Source organism: Canis lupus, chromosome 4 (genome assembly GCF_011100685.1).
Source record: "Canis lupus familiaris isolate Mischka breed German Shepherd chromosome 4, alternate assembly UU_Cfam_GSD_1.0, whole genome shotgun sequence".
NCBI lineage: Eukaryota > Metazoa > Chordata > Mammalia > Carnivora > Canidae > Canis > Canis lupus.
Genome location: NC_049225.1, coordinates 36,457,958 through 36,478,305, shown reverse-complemented (window position 1 = coordinate 36,478,305; position 20,348 = coordinate 36,457,958). Strand labels below are relative to the sequence as shown.

Genomic DNA, 20,348 nt, shown 5'->3' with positions numbered 1-20,348 from the left:
ACTTGGCGGCGGAGCGCGCCCCGCGCCGGCCCTCTGGCTCTCTGTCCTCCCCGGGCCCGAGGGCGGACCCCCGCGGCCCGCCGCGCTGCTCGACCTCGGGAGCTCGCCGGAGCCCTCCGGGGCGCCAGGTCCCGCCGGGAGGTGCCCTCCAGCCGGGCCATGAGGGGCGCCGGGGCCCCCTAGGGGCGGCGAGGCGGCGGGGGTGGCGGCGCCCGGATCCCCGCGGCCCGGCCCTGCAGCCGCTGCCCCCCGCCCGGCCCCGCGGCCCTCGGGGACCCTGCGTCCTTCCCGGGGCTTCCTCGCCGTCCTGGTTGAAGATGGCTGTGTAGACCGGAGCGCGCCGGAGGGACCAGGCGGCGGGCGCCGAGCCTCGTACGCCCGAGTCAGCGCTCTGAGGCCGGGAGGCGGCGAGGGCGGAGGAGCCCGGCGCCGGGGAGCGCAGTCATGAGTTCTGGGGTCGCCGCGAGGCACGGAGACGACCCCGCGGCCGAGCTGAGCGAGGTAAGGACGCCGCGGCCGGGAGCGCGGCTGCTCGGGCCCCCGCCCCCGCCCCCGCCCCCGCCGGGCCCCCCGAGCGCTCCGGCGGGAGGCGGCGCAGTGGAGGATTCCGAGATTTGTTTGCATCTTGTTCTAACTTGTGCCGCTTCCGACCTGGGCGGGCCTGACACCGCGGCCCGAGACAGGGCTCGGAGGAGACGGTTCCCGCCGCGTCCCGGCGCCGCCCCGCCCCGCCCCGGCTCCCCGGTCACGGTCGCTGCCCTTCCGTAGCACTCGGGGACCCCGAACCGAGCCGAAGCCGCCCAGTGGCCAACTCGGCGGAGCCGGGGAGCCCAGCGGACTGTTGAGTCTGCCGCTTGGCGCCCTAAGCGATGCGTCGGGTAGTAGGGCGCAGAGCGGCACATCCGGCCGAGGCCCCTCCCCCCAGGCAACTAAACAAGAGGAAAAAAAAAGAAGAGGCCCCCAGACGAGGAACCTCCAGCGGACGGCCACCTCCACGAGGCCCCCCCCCGGCCGAGGCCCCCCCCCGAAGCCCCTCCAGGCCGAAGCCCCCCCCCGGCCGAGGCCCCTCCCCCCCGAAGCCCCCCCCAGGCCGAAGCCCCCGCCCCCCCACCCCCCCCCCCGCCGAGGCCCCTCCCAGCGGGGACGGGAGACCCGCGCCGGGGACGGAGCGCACCGAAGCCGCCCGGAACTTCACTTCCTGCCCGGAACCGGACCCCTGAGTCTTTGAGGCAAGATAATGTGCAATCCCCGTTTCCCACGGTAACAACCACTCGAGTGTTGGAGACTAGCCCTGGAATTAAAGCTACCTCAAACGGTATGCAAATACGTGAGCGGGAAGATGCTCGCCGCCGCCTTCTTTGATGACTTTAGGGATGCCTCGGGCACATCGCCCCTCCCCCGCCGTCCCCAGCTTTGAATACCTGAAAAGTGGCCGCGGAAAAACCTACAAAACTGGATGCCCAAAAGAGAGGAGGGAATCTGTGGGACTCGTGTCTACAGCAGGAGGGTCGGCGGCTGTGGGGTCTCCCCATAACACCATCACTGAGCTATTTATGGGGCAAAAGTAGAAATAGTCTGTGCTTCTTGAGCACGGCTGAAGAGCGTAAAGGGGAGGAAAAGACCATGTAAAAACAGCCGGAAGGCAGATAGGGGTGATGTCAGGTTACCAACCGTGAAGGGAAAATGAAAGGATAAAGCACCGGTTGGAAGGGAGAGGGCTGGAGATGGGGAAGAGGGGGGGTGTAGATGGGAAACCCGAGCAGGCCTGCGGCTGGTATCCAGCAGTGGTGCCCTCGGCCCCAGCCTGGTGCTCTGTGTCTTGCTGCTGCGCTGTTCCTGCTCTGGGTTTGGAGTAGAATTTTGAAGTGTTGGTGAATGAGGTAGAGGCACTTCCTAATCCTGGTGGTTTCTGCAGTGATGCAGATGGTGGGGACATCCTAAGCGAGGGAGGGCGTAGCCTGAAATCAGGGGGAAGAGGCAGGAAGACCTAAATGATTTTTGCCAGTTTTACAAGCAGGAAGAGGTTTCACATCTAAAATAGGACCTGGGACCCTGCTCCATTGTTCACGCTATTTAAGGAGAATCCTGTGACTTACCTTGTAAGATCACTTAAAAATAAAAAATGGAAAGGTGTTTATCTTGCAGAGAATCTTCCCCTCGTCCTTCATGTTGTTTATTTCTATGTGGCAGCTTTAACTCCCCATCACCTAAAGTGTGTTTAGTTGCCTTTGTTTTAAAAATGAATTCCAGGTTTGGGATGAAGGTTTCTAGAATGCTGACTAGGGAAGGATATGGAGTCTGGGCTGACTTGCATGGTGCTGGTGTAGTAGTGAGTACGTTAGATGAACCCAGGGTATCAATGAAAATTCAGGTAGGAGATTCTTTGCCTGGTTGTTTGTATCCATTCCTTGTGTACTCCTTAGAAGACTTGTGGTGGAAGTAAGGAATGGAGGATGCTCCGTGGTCCCTGCTTTAATTAGAGCAATCCTATTTGAGCATTGTAGGGCATAGTTTTTTGTCTCCGAGGAAGTAAGTTTCTGGCCAATCATGTCCTTTACCAAATTTTCTTTACTTTTTCTCAGTGTCTGCTCATCATTTCTTACCTTCTTTCCGGCCTTCTTTCTAGGTTCAGTGATTTAATTGTCCCTTCTGTTCCCCCCCCCCCCCCATCCTAGTTTCCCTGCAGATGGGGGTAGTTGCAATAGTCTATAGGGTAGTTAATTATTTTTTGGACATACTTTCAATTAGGATATGTGTAAGAGAATTTGTAAGGCAAGGGGGTGGTGTGTGTGGTTCATACTTATGGACCTTGAATCTCAGGTCAATCGATCATGGGACTGACCTTTTCTATAATATCCTCCAATCTGAATACAATTCATTTGTATTTCTCACAACAGGTCTTTAGTGTAAAAGAGTTTCTGTCACAGTCATTTTTCTCTTAAACACTGGTTTTGCTTTAAGGTCTTTTTTTTTTTTTTAAGAGAGAGAGAGGCAGGCAGAGACCCAGGTAGAGGGAGAAGCAGGCTCCATGCAGGGAGCCTGATGTGGGACTCGATCCCAGGTCTCCAGGTTCACGCCTCGGGCCGAGGGCGGTGCTAAACCGGGTGAGCCACCCGAGCTGCCCTGCTTTAAGGTCTTTAAGGACAAAATTGCCATCCTCCTTCGATGGTTGGTTCATCCTCCTCACCCGGAGGGTGAGGCTAATAAAACCCATCAGGGACCTCTTTAGTACCATATTTCTTATTGGCTGGGGCTGGGAGCCTGAACACTGTGCACAGGTCACTGTGGGGTCAGATTCAGCCTGTTGTTCACCAGGCATTTCAGGGGCAGGAAAAGGCCCAGCATCATCCTGGATGTCAGAAACAAGAGACCTCTCTCCTTGGTGTGGGCTTAAGAGCTAACCCCAGCTACAGAGGCCCTCCAGCCATAGGAATCATTGACTCTTTGGCAATAATATTGTCACTGATTCCATAATATCCTCCATAGCAGGGAGTGACTTGAATCAATTCCTAGTTGTAGTCTTGCCCCACTGGGTGCTAGCCCAGTAGCTGCTGGGGTACTGCCTTCCGTCTATGGTGTTCCAGGAATGCTTGGAGGGATTTGGGTGTGAGGGCCGCATGATTAGTAGGAGAGCTAGAGCTGGGTGTTGAGCATGAGGTGTTTTGCATGAGTGAGAACTTTTACGATAGAAAAACAGGAAATTCATGAATGTGTCCCGTTTGTTTCTTAAGTGGGAACAATAGCTGTTTAAGATCCTGTGAGATGATTATAGGAGAGTAAAATTGCCTCTACCTATGGGCATTCAAAACCTTTTTGTTGATCCATGACCGCAAATGGCTTATATCAAGTCTGAATGCTTTAACCCAGAGCAAACTAATCTTTAGCATTAACCACAGTAGTGCCAAAGAAAAATCTGAAGTGTGATTTGGCTATTCTCTTTTCTTGGCTAGTAGCTGTCCCTATCAGAGAATCAAAGGATGTTTTTCTTTTTCTACTGTGCGCCTAAGGAAGGACTTCAGCACCAGCCAAATTGAAAGTCCTCAGGAGATGAAGTACACTTTCAGCAGCACTATATTTGAATTCTCCCAGCTTTGTCAAGGGCAGGCTCTTAATTCTTCTTTTCATTGCCATGGATTTTTAGTTAGCACTCTGTTCTGTTTGTCTTTGTCTTCGTAAAACTTGTGGGACCAGTATGTAGTTTACCTTGCTTCACCATCACAATCACATCTCTTAGGGATGCCGGGGTGGCTCAATGGTTGAGTGTCTGCCTTTGGCTCAGGTGGTGATCCCTAGGTCCTGAGATGAGTCCCACATCAGGCTCCTTGCAGGGAGACTGCTTCTCCCTCAGCCTATGTCTCTGCCTCTCTTTCTCTCTGTGTCTCTCATGAATAAGTAAATAAAATCTAAAAAAAAAAAAAAAAAAAAGCCCAAAACAATAACATCTCTTAGTTCTTAGAGTAATTCAGATTGTGGGAGAAAGCTATAGTGTTACCAAGGTATAACTTAAATTCACTAACCTTTACAGAAGAGCTGTCTACTGGATCTGCTTGTCTGGTGAGAAGCTACCTATTTATGCAGCAAAATAAAAATTGCTCTTCAAGAGTTCTTTCCTGGTGATCATGAAGACCTCTGGAGATAAACAAAAAAAATCTTTCCTTACTTAAGAATAATTTGTCTGAAGAAGTCAACTTAGATTGTTTGCCTTTTAAATATTAAACAATGGGGAATCCCTGGGTGGCTCAGTGGTTTAGCGCCTGCCTTTGGGCTCGGGGCGAGATCCTGGAGTCCCAGGACCGGTCAGCGTCGGGCTCCGGGCATGGAGCCTGCTTCTCCCTCCTTCTGTGTCTCTGACCCCCCCCCCCCCCATCATAAATAAATAAATAAATCTTAAAAAAAATTTAAACAATGAACAGGTAAAATTCTCCTATCATCATTTACTCTGAAACCTTAGTTGTCCCTGAAAGTCCTACTTCTCTTACTCTTTCCGTATCTCTTTATTCAAAGCAGCTTTCATGAGATGATTCCACTTCAGAATAGTAGGCTATAGAGGCAGCGTTGAGTGCTTTCACCATTACCTTGTGCAGTTTCTGTAGCTACTCAGCATTTTCATTAGGAAGTCACTTTATATAGGAGAAAATGGCCATCTCACGGATGTACGTAAGCTTTATCGTTAGGTTACAAAATACCAGAGCTGGAAGGGCCTGTGAGATCACCTAGTATTCTCACACTCTTTTATACTTTTTTTTTTTTTTAAGATTTATTTATTTATTTATTCATGAGAAACACACAGAGAGACACACACAAACACGCAGAGACATAGGCAGAAGGAGAAGCAGGCTCCCAGCAGGGAGCCCGATGTGGGACTCGATCTCAGGACCTAGGGATCACGACCTGAGCTAAAAGAAGACGTTTAACCACTAAGCCACCCAGGTGTCCCATGATCACTCTTTTTTTTTTTTTTTTTAAAGGGTACTCTATCTCTTTCTCTCTCTCTCTCTTTTTTTTTTTTTTTTAAAGATTTTATTTATGATAGACATAGAGGCAGAGACACAGGAGGAGGGAGAAGCAGGCTCCATGCTGGGAGCCCAACGTGGGACTCAATCCCGGGACTCCAGGATCGCGCCCTGGGCCAAAGGCTGGCGCTAAACTGCTGAGCCACCCAGGGATTCCCCCCCATGATCACTCTTTTGAAGGGAATCCCTAAGTTACTTGGTACTTCCTTGTAATGAGTTGTGTAATGTCTGTCTCAGCTGTAGACCATTGGCACCAGAGGGGCAGTGTCAAGACCTATCACAGAGTCTGGCATGTAGGTGTTCTACAAGTGTTTGGATGAATGAATGCCTTGCCTCTTCTCTCCCTTTTGCTTTTTACACATATAGAAATTGAGGAACTGCTTTAACTGTTTTTGTCTGAGGCTTTTTTTTTTTTTTTTTTGACTGTCTGGTTGTGCAACAAACTGCCCTCCAAATTTAGAGGCTTAAATCTTATTTGTGCCTGATTTTGCAGTGTTGGGCAGAGTTCAGGGGGGAAGACTTGTGTCTATGACTGGAGCTAGAAGGTCCTTTTACAAAATGGCTAAATCACACAGCTGGCAGACCAGTACTGGCTGTGGACTGGGAGATCACCTCGAGTCTCTTCCACACGGACCTATGCCTGCTTGGGTTTCCTCTCAACATGGCAATTGGGTTCCAAGAAGGGAGAAGTAGAAGCTGGCAGTTCTTTTAAAATGTAAGATTGAAACTGGCAGAGTCACTTTTATGTGTCTGTTGGTCAAAAACAGTTTATATGCTTAGCCCAGCTTGAAGGTGGGGGGGGATATAACAAAGAATTTACAACCATTTTTAATCTACTCCTGAGGCCATAAAATGGCAGAACCTTGTCTAAAACCCTGGTCTCAGGGTGGCTGGGTATCTCAGTATGCCTTTGGCTCGGGTCATGATCTCTGGGTCCTGGGATCGAGCCCCACATTGGGCTCCCTGTTCATCAGGGAGTCTGCTTCTCACTTTCTTCTCTGCTCCTCCCCACTGCTCATTTTCTCTCTCTCTCATAAATAAAAAAAAATCCTTAAAAAAAACCAAAACCCTGGTCTCTTAATTCTTGGTGCCTCGCAGTAGTTTTTGTTATTTTGTGTCTATTTTGTTATTTTGTGTCATTATCCAAACCCCTATGAGAGACATTTTGTTACCCTCATAATACAGGTGTGGAGATTGAGGCAGAATGAGGTGAAAACACTAGTAACCGAGGTTTGCCAGACTGTTAGTGGTGGAATCAGGATCTGAACCCATGTGGTCTTTCCCCCAGGTCCTTCATTTGTACATGGCTTCCTTTCATCAGTTTCTCTTACTCTTTCAGCTTTTGATTGCATGTTCCTAGGAGCCTATTCTGTATAATAGGCCTGTTTAACTTGATTGGTATTGTTATCTCTATGCAATACCCAGATAAAGGTTATTGATAAAAATGAAATGGAGGGCAGCCCTGGTGGCTCAGTGGTTTAGTTTGCCTTCGGCCTGGGGTGTGATCCTGGAGTCGTGGGATCGAGTTCCGCGTCGGGCTCCCTGCGTGGAGCCTGCTTCTCCCTCTGCCTGTGTCTCTGCGCCTCTCTCTCTCTGTGTGTCTCTCATGAATAAATAAATAAAAATCTTTTTAAAAAATGAAATTGATATGAAGGTGATGGCAGTGACCATATCCCTTTAAAGTGGCTGAGGAATTCTCGGCATCGTTCTTCCTAAAAGCACATCTGTCAATAAGGCATAGGGTGATCCTCATCTGGGAGAGCCTTCCCTTCTGTCCTTGTCCCTTGTTTATGGCTAGGGAGATAGGGGCACTGTGACTTCTGTCCCACTGCTTGTGTACTCGGGCATCTGAGGGGTTAGCGCCACTAGGTGTGAGGTGTCAGAATGAGCTTAAGGCTTCCTTTGTCATAAGAATTTGCATTCTCCCACCCCTGCAGGTGGGGCGCTAGGCTCCTACCATAGCTGGCTACATCACTGTGGGGCTGCAGGGGGCTAAGGTTGGTGAAGAAAGCCAAGGAACCCAGTGATGTTGGTGGCCAGGGCTGCGTGGCAAGGCAGCTGAGGAAGCACAAGCTGAATGTGACTGTGGGGCCATGAGTCAGACCCAGCTGGCCAGGGCAAGTAGGTCAAATGAGGCTGGGACCAGGTGGATGTCAAAATAACAAGAAAAAGGAGAAATACATTATGAGAGGAAGAGGTTATTAAAGACCAGGTAGGTGCTTGGGACTGAGGTGGCCACAGATGTGAAAGCTGGGAGAGAACCTTGGTTCTGGGGATGGCTTTTGTCTAATTGGGAAGTCGTAAAATGAATTCTGAGACCTCTTCATATTAAAGAAGTACTTACAGGAATGTGGCTACCAGATTTGAGGTGCCAGAGCTTTGAGTGAGTGGAGGCACCCATCTAGGATAGGAAATGTGATGGCACACTCAGGAAGTGAACTCAAGGGTGCTGCTTCCACAGCTGCCTGAAGCTAATTTGCCCAACGCAAGTCATGTGAAACACTTCCTCCAAAATGAGACTGGAACTGGAAGATAAAAGCTGCATTTGTGGCAAAATTAAGAAGGTGTTGATGAACAAAGACTTCAAATTTAGGTTTGATCCAAGGAATCAAATTTCAGAAAACCAAGATTATTTAAAATGTAATTTCTCGATTCTGGGAAAGAGGTTCGTATTGGCAGGATCACAGAATCAGACAAGCCAAAAAAAAAAAAAAAAAAAGACTCTGAAAGCTGATAATAGTTAGGATGTGAATTTTACATCAGGGAATGTCAGGGTAGAGATGAATTATGTCCAGTAATTTTCTCACTCCCCCCCCACCCCCTACTGCACCCAAATTCCTAACATTGGTATCTTTCACTCTTGAGAGAAACAAGGAGAGAATAACCTGGATTGCACAGATAAACTGAAGTTCAAATTACAGAGTAAATATTTACAGGACATCAGAGCTATTTCTAGCAAATGTCTCTTTTTCCCCTTGCTGAACAGAAATAGCCAAAATTAGTTCTTGGGGGGAAAAAGGACCCATTTTTAAAGGTTTGAATTACCATAAGGAGTAACTGAGGTTGTAAAGTGCCTTAGCTATACAAATCTTTCAAGATAGTTCTTAAACTCAGCAAAGAAGTTGAACCAAATCAAGTCTAGGAAAAACAAAAATCCTGAATTAGCAGCTGTTGATTCTACTTGCTATATAAGAAGCTATAGGTTAGGGTTTGTTAACTTTGTAAATAAGCAATAAAAACCTGTTGGGCTGGGAAAATTGTGTGCTAAAAGCTACTTGATGCTTTGGCGGGTGGGATATTTTGAGGCAGATCCCCTTGTCATGATGCGACATATGGGGCCAGAGATGGAAATATATTTTAAGCCAAGGCTATAGTGTTTGATTACCTGAAAACAGAAAGTTTCACAAAACCTCAGTGGGTGTGCATGCATGTCAGTTAATGATTCCAGCTGGACTTGTAAAAAAAAATATTGAAACAGTTGTCAAGGGAAGAATGCCAACATGAAAAAAAAAAAAAAAAAAAAAAAAAAAGAATGCCAACATGGAAAGAGATTGCCTGGCAATTAGAAAAGCAGTGGAGTTCTGTGGTTGGTTGCATGATAAGAGTGGGAGTAATTGCTTGTCCCTGTTTCCTATGGGCTGTGTGGACTTGTCCACAGAATACGTGGCACGCTAGCAATGACTTCTTGCTTTGTCAGGGCCCCTCCTGGCCTCCCACATTGGTGGTTCCTTCCCTCACCTGTGTTCAGAACACTTATTATAATTATCTATAGTCTCCATGGGAGACCCTGAGATCTTTGCAGGCAGGGACAGAGGAAAACCCATCAGTATTGCCAGCCCCTGGTGTCTATGTGACGTGGTAGGGCATTAGTAAACTTTGAAGTTACTTGCTTGGCCCAAACTACACTTGACATTATAGCATAACAAATGTGTTGGGTTAACCACTTCTAGTTTGGTTGAAGGGCACATTTGGGAATTTAGTTTGGTCATATTACCATAACCTCCTCTCTATTCCCCATTTGTTTATTCATTCAACAAATACTGTATGCCTTCCATGCTAGGTGCTGTTCTTAGGTATGGGGATATAGAAATAAAACTGATACGGTCCTTGTTTGAATGGATCCTACATCCTAGAAGGAGGCAGACTAGACACATGACAGATGTATGTCCAGTGGTTACATGTGCTGAAAAGAGAAAATATACAGAGAGTAAAAGTGGAGGATGCTTATTAGAGTGATCAGGGAAGACCTGTCTATGGGAATCTTTGGATTGACCCTGAATGAAATGAGGGATAGGGCCATGCAAAGATGGGAGATGATCTTTTCACTCAAGGGAAGAACAAAATTAAGGTTAAGCCTTTGACTCTTGACTTCAGCACTGGTCATGATTTCAGGGTTGTGAGATGAAGCCCTCCCTAAGTTGGGCTCTGTGCACAGAGCCCACTTGAGACTCTCTCTCTCCCTCTTCCACTCATGCATGTGCTCTTTCTTTCTCTGATAATAAATAAAATCTTAAAAGAAGGAATGGTTTAAAGAACTGAGTGGCACAGATATTGGCCATGAATGATCTGAAAACTGCCCTCCCTGGATGGTTGGTTCAGTGTTGACAGAACGCTGATAAATAGAATACAGGTGGGTTCTGAATTAGGAAAACTGGGTTCTACTTTCCACTGTCACTTGGACCAATTTCCTTCAACTATTTAGAATCATTGACCTTATTGCTATGAAACTTAGTATCAGTTTGTTGATTAATAGCAAACATAGCTCTAAGGAGCTTGGAATGCTGACACTTGTTTTCCTATTGAGTTATCTGGCAGTCAGATTATAACCAGAAAGTTGTCTGGTGAGCCTGGAACTGGACAAAGGGATGCTTCCGTTAGGTGGTACCATTAAGCCATTCTTTGATGTAATGCTTCTCTTATGCAAATTATTTGTATGACTGATGAGGAAACTGAGGTCTGAATAAGGCTGGCCAGGGGTGGAGGGGGAAGTGTAGAACACAAAGTTGTTGTTGTGTTGTTGTTGTTGTTTTAACTCCAGGGATAGCTTTTGCGCAGTGGCAGTATTGTAGCCAATTAGGTTTATCTGAGGCACGATTATTGCTAATTGAAAACTTTAACTCCAGGGATAATTTTTCCTCTTCCTTATATTCTTCTATTTCTGTATCACAGGATTTGCTTTAAAGTCTGCGTCTTGGGCAGCCCCGGTGGCGCAGCGGTTTAGCGCCACCTGCAGCCCAGGGCGTGATCCTGGAGACCCAGGATCGAGTCCCACGTCAGGCTCTCTGCATGGAGCCTGCTTCTCCCTCTGCCTGTGTCTCTGCCTCTCTCTCTCTCTGTCTCTATGAATAAATAAATAAAATCTTAAAAAAAAAATAAAGTCTGCGTCTTGGGGCACCTGGGCTGCTCAGTATGTTAAGTGTCCCAACTCTTGATTTCAGCTCAGGTCTTGATCTCAGGGTCCTGAGATTTGAGCCCCAAGTCGGGCTCCTTGCTGAGGATGGAACCTACTTAAGATTCTCTCTCTCTCTCTCTGCCTCTACTCCGTAACTCCCTCAGATCATGTATTCTTTCTAAAAATAAAGTTTTTTTTTTTAAAGTGTGTGTCTTGCGATATTCTGTACTTCTCTTAGAGGAAGCCTAATTCTTTAGTAAACTTGTCTATATATGACATTAATACTAAATTGCACTATTAAAATAATTAGAAGGATTTATTTTTTGTTTTGATCCTTTGGGTATATTGTAGTAGTCCGCTCTAGGTGGGTTCCTATTGGCTGAGATAGTTGGGGCTTAACAAGTCTTAAAAATCCAAAGGAACAGGGATGCCTGGGTGGCTCAGTGAGTGGATTGAGTGTCTGCCTTTGGCTCAGGGCATGGTCCCGGGCTCCTGGGATTGAGTCCCGCATCGGGTCCTCACAGGGAGCCTGCTTCTCCGTCTGCCTATGTTTTTGCCTCTCTGTCTGTCTCTCATGAATAAATAAATTCTTAAAAAAAAGTCCAAAGGAGCAGTTGTGTTCTGTTTTTGGTGAAATAATGAGAGATGGGCTTACTGTTTAGATGGTTTGCCAGCTGCTCTGTGTTGATGGTTGCATGACTTGGTCAACCCTACTGTCCTTTTTGAAAAACTGCGGTAAGCTATACAGAACACATAATCTCCCATTTTAACCAATTTTAAGTATGCAGAGCTGTGGCATTACTACATTCACATTGTGTGCATCCCTTATCATTCTCCATCTTCAGCACATTCTCATCTGCCCCAACTAAAATTCCGTACCTATTAAACACTAACTCCCCATTTCTACCCCAGCCCCCTTCCTGGCAACCACTCTTTGACTCTGTCTCTCTATGAATCTGACTAATCTAGATCCCTCACTAAGTGTAATCAAGACATACTTGTGTTTTTGTGACTGGTTTATCTTCCTAGCTATGTCTTCAACCATCATTAATACTGTAGCATGTGTCAGAATTTTCTTCCTTTGTAAGGCTGATTTTTTTTTTCCATTTTGTTTATACATTCATCCTATTTTTTTTCATCCTATTTTGTTTTACATTCATCCATCAGTGGACACCTGGGTTGCCTCTCCCTTTTGGCTGTTGTGAATAATGCTGTGACGAACATGGATGTACAATTAATTACCTGAGTTCCTGCTTTTCTGTTTTTAAGGTATACACCCAGAAGTGGAATTGCTAGACCATCAGGTAATTCTGTGTTTAAATTTTTGAGGAATTGCCTTCACATTTTCCATAGTGGCCTCTGTGCTTTACATCATCCCCCCCAGCAGTGCACAAAGGTTCCAGTTTCTCCACATCCTTGCCGACACTTGTTCTTTTTGGTGCTGCTTTGCTTTTGACCCAATAGCCATCCTAGTGGGTGTGAGGTGGTAGCTCATCCTGGGTTCCATTTGCATTTTCCTAATGATTCCTAAATATTTAGGATCATCTCTTGTGCTTATCAGCCATAGCGGTCTTTGGAGAAATGCCTATTTGAGCCCTTGCCTGTTTCTTTAATTGAGCTGTTTGGGTTTTTTGTTGTTGTTGTTGTGCCATAGTTCTTCCTGTAGTTGGGGTATCCATCCCCTACCCCTTTTATCCTTTGTGCTGGTCTCTTGTTATGTTTTGTGGTTGGGGCTTTGCAGGCACTTTTGGTATTTCCAGATGGAGCGACAGCATAAAATGAGGCAGGAGAATAAAGCGCTTCCCCACGGAAAACAAACAGACTCCGCCCAAGCCAGGAGGCTCCTTCCTCCACTGTGTCCAGGAAGAAGTGGTTTCCGAATGCATTGTGGGGCCAGCTTGTGCTTCACAGGCACATGACCAGCAGCTTTTCCTATGGAGCTAGAGCTAGACACCCCCTAGCAACATTGGGCATGCACCAGAGTTTTCTGTTCACGGCAGTTGAAGAGTTACTTTGCACATGCTGTGATTTCACAGTATTTTTTTTTAAGATTTTATTTATTTATTCATGAGAGAGGCAGAGACCTAGGCAGAGGGAGAAGCAGGCTCCCTGCAAGGAGCCTCATGTGGGACTTGATCCCCAGAACCTGAGATCATGCCCTGAGCCAAAGGCAGATGCTCAACCGCTGAGCCACCCAGGCATCCCATGATTTCACAGTATTTAAAGAGGAGTTTTAGGAGAGGGTTTTAGCAAGGGGGTGGGGAGGGCTGTGGAGAGTAGCCAAGAAGTCTGAGGCTGGCGTGTTAGATTAGATAACTGTTACTTTATTTCTTGGTGCTATGAATCTAATCCTGGTTAAACCAAATCTAATTTATTTTCATGCTTGATTGGGAGCACTTTTGATTAAGTGTTTGGATGACAGTAAGCCCTCATATAAGAGGGCTAGTGTTGAGGAATGAGCTAGTCCAGAGGCTGCGGTGCCCCAACTGATGATTAATAGAGTAATAATAGTGAGCAGTGGCAAAAATAGAGACACGAGGAGTTTTTACTTGTAGCTTAGAAGGGGTAGATTTAAACTCAAACGTGGGATCCTCTTTTCAGGATACCTTGGTACATGTGGGGAGAAAGTAGTCCACCTTCTGCTGTGACTAGTAGGGACTTCCGAGACTGGGTTTTCACTTGGGGCTTCTGAGTTGCTTATGAAAATGCTGTCTGGACACAAGTGTGATTATTGGCAAAGGATGGGTCTGATGCTGAGAAAGCTGCCTTCAGACACTTCAATTCTCAAAGTGTGAAAGACAGAGCATCTATCTTACCATCTTACATTAAAAATGGCCCCAGCTAGTGATGGTGACATACAGGGGTTGGGGAATATGTCGAATGATGAGGAAAGGCTCTGGTGTTTTGGCACCTTCTGTACTACTCTACTGAGTCAGGTTACCTCCGTTGTCTGTGTGTGAAACTATGCTGTGGTGAAGCTGTTTACTCTGAAATCCTAGCTCTGCCTCTTCCTAGCTGGGTAGTCTGATAGTTGCTTTTCTGGGCTATGTGTTCCCTATTATAAAATGGTGGTGTTAGAATAGTATCACCCACCTTAGACAAATGTTGTGAAGGCCAGGAGATAAGCCTTGGAGCACTTATCAAAGTGTCTGGTAAATACTATTGTTATCTTGTGCTGCTGCAGTGATAACCCAACTAACTTGTCATTGTTTTGCTCTGATGGTGCTTACTTGCCACAGTGATGGTGCCAGGGAGAACAGAAGCACTTTATAAACAGAACATTAGGAGCTGTGGTTGGAAGCACTGGAATAATGTAAAAGAAGTTCTTAAGTGTAGATAGATAAGTCATGAAGAAAATATCTAGGGATCCCGAGTCTTACAGCCCCCTGATGATTTTGTTCTCTGGATCTTAATGCCAAAAACTCACTAGGAGGGAAACTGTTGTTTTTTTTTTTTAATAATAAATTTAGTTTTTATTGGTGTTCAATTTGCCAACATACAGAAAATAACACCCAGTGCTCATCCCGTCAAGTGCCCACCTCAGTGCCCATCACCCAGTCACCCCTACCCCCTGCCCACCTCCCCTTCCACCACCCCTAGTTCCTTTCCCAGAGTTAGGAGTTTTCATGTTCTGTCTCCCTTTCTGATATTTCCTACCCATTTCTTCTCCCTTCCCTTCTATTCCCTTTCACTATTATTTATATTCCCCAAATGAATGAGACCGTATAATGGAAACTGTTTTTTCTAAATATTGGCAAGTCTTCGAAAAGAAAGGTGGCTCATTTCTTTTCTTTTTTTGGGGGGGGGCAGGATTCTTGGAGGCAGAATGTTAATGAGCTAACAAATGGCACGCAACACTAATTGCTTTCTGTTACTCTTTTGGTATATTAATTGTTTTTATTTTTGTCTGGGCTGTAGCGTCTTCAGTCCCTGTTGTGCCCAGTAGAACCACACCTATTGCTGATGGAAAGTGGGAGAGAGAAGGGGATCAGCACCCCCACCCCCCACCCTGGCCCAGGAGGAGGATGCACTGTCAAGAAACAGATGGTGTCCTTGTATTGTGTGACTCCTTATTTCACGAAGATGAGACTTTATCAGGGATGCATGCTTGTGGATTCCCTTACAAGTTTTGATCTGGTAACTGTGGGGAGATAGCGGTGCCGTGGGAGCTTTGCTTGGGCCGGCAAGAGTGCTGGAGGAGCCCCATCTGCTGGAGGGGTGACGCAGGCCTGGGTACATGGGTCTGAGAGAGCTGGAGTGTGCCCCACAACCCTGAAGGCCTTGCTGGTGCTGCTTGTGGCTAACATTTTCATTTGAAAGAAGGTTTTTGTTTTTGTTTTTTCTTAAGTGTCTTGATTGAGGTTTTATCTAATCATCAGACAGGAGGAAGTGGTAGAGTGACGTCTCTCCTGCTTGAAAGTTGTTAGGTTTGGTCCTTTGCTGAAGAGTATGTGCCTGAGGGCCACAGGAAGGAGATGGCCAGGGTTGGAGGCCTAAATGAGCCTCAGGCTCTAAGTTTCACTTTTCTGGTCGTGATGTGAAGTTTTGGACGCCCTGAGCTTCCACCTCAGTGGACACCTGCAGTGATGTTGCCCAGTCCCATGGCTGAAACTAGTCCCAGGACACCTGGGTGGCTCAGTGGTTGAGTGTCTGCCTTTGGCCCGCATAGGGCTCTGCATGGAGCCTGCTTCTCCCTCTGCCTATGTCTCTGCCTCTCTCTCTGTCTCTCATGAATGGATAAATAAAATCTTTTAAAAAAAGAAAAAAAAGTCTCTCATCAGCTAAGCTGTGGCCTCCCAAGTCTGTGTCTGATGATGTGAATATCCAACGTGGAAAGCTGGAGCACAGGTCTTAGGTAAAACCAAACATCTTGCTCCTCCCTTCTGCCCTTGGAAACAGAATTGCACACTATTCTCTCTTCCTGCTTTTCCTTCCATGGGGACAGCGGCGCATCTTAGACCCTACAACATGACACCTCCTTCAGGAGGCCTGTCTCAGCTTCCAGTCAGTGCTTGCCAAGTACCCCATGCAGGCTGGCAGCATGACTCATTTCATTGACTTTCCCCCAGCACTCTATCATATGACGTATTTATGTATTTCTCTGTCTTAGAAGCTTACCTGGTGGGGGGTGGCCCATGGCCAGAAATTTTTTTTTTTTCTCAGCATACTTTCTAGGCTGACAAGATACATGACAGTTAATAATCAAGAAAAGCAGTTAAAAAATATACCCACAAACTAAGAGGTAGAAAAAATACACAAAGGGCAACTACTTATTTATGACCTAGTGATGTAAGCCCTGCTATCCACGCTCAGGTTCCCTGTCCCTGCAGATAGATCCTGGCTATACCTCCCTTCCATCTTGTCCTGAAGGCAAACACTGAGCTTACCTTCAGGAGACCACCCAGTACGACTGGGGTTGGAGAGAGATGTTTTCATCTGTGTCTCATGGGAGTATCTGAGGCTGGCTGGTGGTCTCTCTTAAGAAGAGAGAGCAGAGTGGAAGCTGATTGGAAGTAGGTTCCAGGCCTGGGATGGTAAGAGTAGCTCCAGGAGCTGGAATTAGATGATGTTATTATATTAGAAATGATAAATGTGGAAGACAACAATACTAAGATTTCGTTGAAATATTTCAAGTGAAGCAATTACTTCTGTTTCATCTTGCAAGTATTTTTCCCTTTATGCATTTCAAAGTCTAAATCTATACTTTCTAACACATGTCACTTTCATGTCAGAAAAGTCATGTTCAAATGCATCCCCATTAGAAATTACTGTTGTCCATTCATACTGTAACCTAAAGTAAAATCGTAGAACTCACAAGAATGGTTAACCTAATGTCTCTAACCTTACCAAGATTTTTTTTTTTCCAAATTAGAAATGAGTATGTGGTATTTAAGGATGAGGATGTGGAGGATAATTCTATATATAATTTTGCACCACATCCAAAATGACATCCTTTTCTACAGAGGTAGGGAAATCCCTGCATTTAAGTGTCAGTATTCATTTGCAAGTGGCAGATATATGTTAATTGCTTTTCTGGGGTGAATGATTCTTAGTCTGGTGGGAAGGATAAAGATTTCAATTCATTTCACTAATTTTAAAAATTCCAGTAGTCATAGGTTACTATATGGAGCTTATAAGTCATTCCAGTGAGGTCTGGGTTATTGGGTGGATTTCCTTGAAAATGTGGCATTCCTCAGTGGTAGAATGAAGTCTTCATCACAGCAGTCAGCAGACGATGCTGTGGGTGACTCTGAGTGCCCTGAATTGCTGGTGCTGATGTGGGTTGGATGGAAAGATGGGCATGTATTATGCCTTGAAATGATGAGGCTGATGCAATATCTTAGAAACACTTCTTAGCACAGCAGTTGGAATTGGAAAGTTAGTATGATCAGTTACATAGAGTTCTGAGGTTTATGATAAAAAATTTATCTTTTCATTGTTCTTCTGTCAAAGAGCCCAGGTAAAGACTGATGGTCTTTTCCCACCTTTAATTCACCAAGTAAATGGAGGAAAGAATTTAAGTTGCCTTTTTTCCCCCTAGTAATCTCTATGCCCAGCATGGAGCTCAAACCCATGACCCCAAGACCAAGAGTTGCATGCTCTGCTGATTGAGCCAGCCAGGCACCCCTAAATTGTGTTTTAAAAATACTCTAACAGCAGCTCTTTCTGCCATGGGGTCCTGTCTCTGTGCTTTATTACCTTTTATGCGCTGAAAAAAAAAAAAACTCTAACATTAATTATTAATAGGAAGAGGCCAGCTTAAGAAAAAAAGACATTAGTTTGTAAATTTGTGGATAACATAAACCAGACTATATAGTGGTAAAAATGAAGGCAGTTACATACAGTATTAAGGAGTAGCAATCAAAAGTGTGAAGCACTTTGCATGCATTTTTTAATGTCCTTTCCCAGCTTAAAACTCTTCATTTCAGGGTACCCAAACCCTCAGCCCCTGGTGACCCCTGTAGCTCAATCTCTGGCTGCCTCTCACCCTTATGTTCTAGTTTCCAGCCACCTCAATTACTTTTAGTAACTTGGAGGTGCCTGACTATCCCTTGGTCTCAGAACTTCACATCTGCTCTTCCTACACTACCCATATCTTCAACTGTTGTGTATCTACCTTATGTTTGTTTCTCTCCTAGGATTTAAGTGTGTGTCCTTTCCAAAGTCTTTCCCGATATTCCTACTCTGGTCCGGATGCTGTGCTGTCTCCTCTGCTCTGATGGCATTAGCTATTTCTGTGTTCTAGCCCTTCATATACTGCACAGGCCTGTGGACTTGATATTTCCTACCAAAGTGGCTGCTATTCACCACTGATAACTAGCACCTGCATAGAACCTAGCTCTCTGCATTCCCTTTAGAGTGAATGACCTTAATTTAAACTTTGCAACAGCTCCATGATAGGATAAGGGCCCTATCTTTAGGGGCGTTTGTTTGGTAGTGAGCTGTTGGAAGCTCAGACAGATTAAGGGTCTTGCCCAAGACCCTACATCCAATAGGTGGCTGGGCCAAGTTTAAACTGGAGTCTGATTCCAGAAGTCCCTGCTGTGTGTGCACAGTGCTTACAGCCTTCTCAGACCATGTGGTCATGGCCTTAAGAATGGGCATCTTTGTAGGAACTCGGATTGGTGGGGGTTGATAGGTTGTAGGGAAGGAGGGGGATTGAGGATGATATCCAGGTTTTTGAGAGGATTATGCTGATAGGTGAGGTTGGGGTTTTGTGGAAAATCTTAATTTGTAGGGAATGATGAGTCTGGATTTGAGCATGCTGAATTCGAGATGGCTGTTGGTCTTCAAAGGGGAAATGTGCAGTAGGCTATGTGATAATAGGGCTCAAAAATTGGTCAGAATTTGGGAATCTTTGGCCTTCATGGCTGTTTGCTCCCAGTGCAGAGGAGCTGATGGGCTCTGTTCCAGCCACTCCCAGTAGATGCCTGTGCCTCACAGAACACATAAATAAGGAGTAGAGTGAAGCAACCAGATAATGTGTGTATTCAAATGCAGCTCAGAGAACTGTAGTCTCTGCCTTCTAGCATTGGATGTATATGTAATATACATATTGATGCCGATGGTTCAGAATCAGCATTATAATTGAAATAAGTTATGTTTTTTAAGTTTTGGTTCTTTAATTTTTAAAAAAGATTTTATTTATTTATTCACGAGAGACACAGAGAGAGGCAGAGACACAGGCAGAGGGAGAAGCAGGCTCCCGCAGGGAGCCCAACATGGGACTTGATCCTGGGACTCCAGGATCATGCCCTGGGTTGAAGTCAGGCGCCAAACTGCTGAGCCACCCAGGGATCCCCATGGTTCTTTAATTTTTTAAAGAAAAATTTGATTAGCTCATCACACATGAGCATTTCTGCCTTTGATTGTTCCTTAAAGAGCAGGGTAAGGAGTAAGGGGCATGTGGTTATAATCGTAAAAGTAATGCATGTATATACCAAATTTGGAAAATAAAGGAATAAACAAGAAAGTCTTATACTATCAGGTAACATTTTGGTATGTTCTTTTAGTAAAATTTCTTTAAATTAAAAAAATTTAAGTTCTTTGTATTTTCTTTAAAAACACATTTTAATAACTCTGAAGTTTTTTATGGAATGTAACATGGACTATTATTGAATAAATAAGTTTTCATTGTTCATATAGGTAATGTATCAACACAATTTTGTTTTCTTATATCTTTAGAGCAGATGGAGGGAGGAGCAAGATTGAGAGGGAGAAAATGTGTGTAAATGAAGAAACTGAGCAGTATATTGTACAGTGTTGCTGTCTGACGTTAAAGAAGAAAAAACAAAGGTGCCTTGGGGTCCTGGGATGGTCTTTGTAAAGTAATCCAAAGACTAAGAAGATCAGTGTAAACACACACACACACACACACACACACACACACACACACAGGGGCTGTAATAAATTGGGACCATCTGTTAGGTTCTACCTAGGCCTGCTTGCTTAGTTTTCTGACCGTTCCTTATTTCAGAATGCGTTTCAAATGGTGGCAGAATGCTGGGTGTCAGATGGCACCAGGGATAAAGTGCAGCAAGGCCAGCAAGGCTGGGCAGCAGATCTGCAGCCAGCCTGGGTTGCTTCACAATTCCTTATGATTAACTTTTGGGACCAATCTAACTGTGGCCACTGTGGCCTTGACCTTCTGATCCGTGGGGCTGTAGGATGGGGATTATGGGGGGAGAGGGGTTAGGGAGTGAACTCACTTTTTTTTTTTTTTTAAACCACCATGTGTGAAGCCAATTTTAGAATGCTGTTTTTAAAGAGAATATTTCATGTGCACATCTAAGAATGTATTGCTTCCTTCTTATGTGTGTTGATATTAACCTGTTTCTGCACAGTCTGCTACTAACCTATTGTTGCAGAGTTTTCTGTGAACCCATCTATTTGTAGGAAGCTTAATCCCTGGGGTCCCATGGAGTCCCTTTTTTTTTTTTTTT

General features: G+C 45.5%; 1 protein-coding gene and 1 pseudogene across 9 annotated transcripts in view; both read left to right on the top strand.

Annotated features, from left to right (window-relative positions):
* The first annotated feature begins 293 nt into the window (after positions 1-293).
* The window catches only part of MCC (MCC regulator of WNT signaling pathway), a 301,430-nt gene continuing 281,375 nt past the window's right edge, over positions 294-20,348 (top strand). For 6 of the 9 annotated variants that reach the window (XR_005358095.1, XR_005358096.1, XR_005358097.1 and 3 more), the window contains exon 1: positions 294-501. Coding sequence is in view for 3 of the 9 variants with exons in the window: in XM_038534596.1 (XP_038390524.1) it covers positions 445-501 (57 nt within the window). In the remaining 6 variants the exon portion in view is untranslated. Of the gene's footprint in view, positions 502-723; positions 879-1,211; positions 1,316-20,348 lie in introns of those variants that run through there. The other 3 variants (XM_038534597.1, XM_038534598.1, XM_038534601.1) reach the window with 3 other exon arrangements.
* Positions 10,557-10,684, top strand: LOC119871728 (annotated as a pseudogene).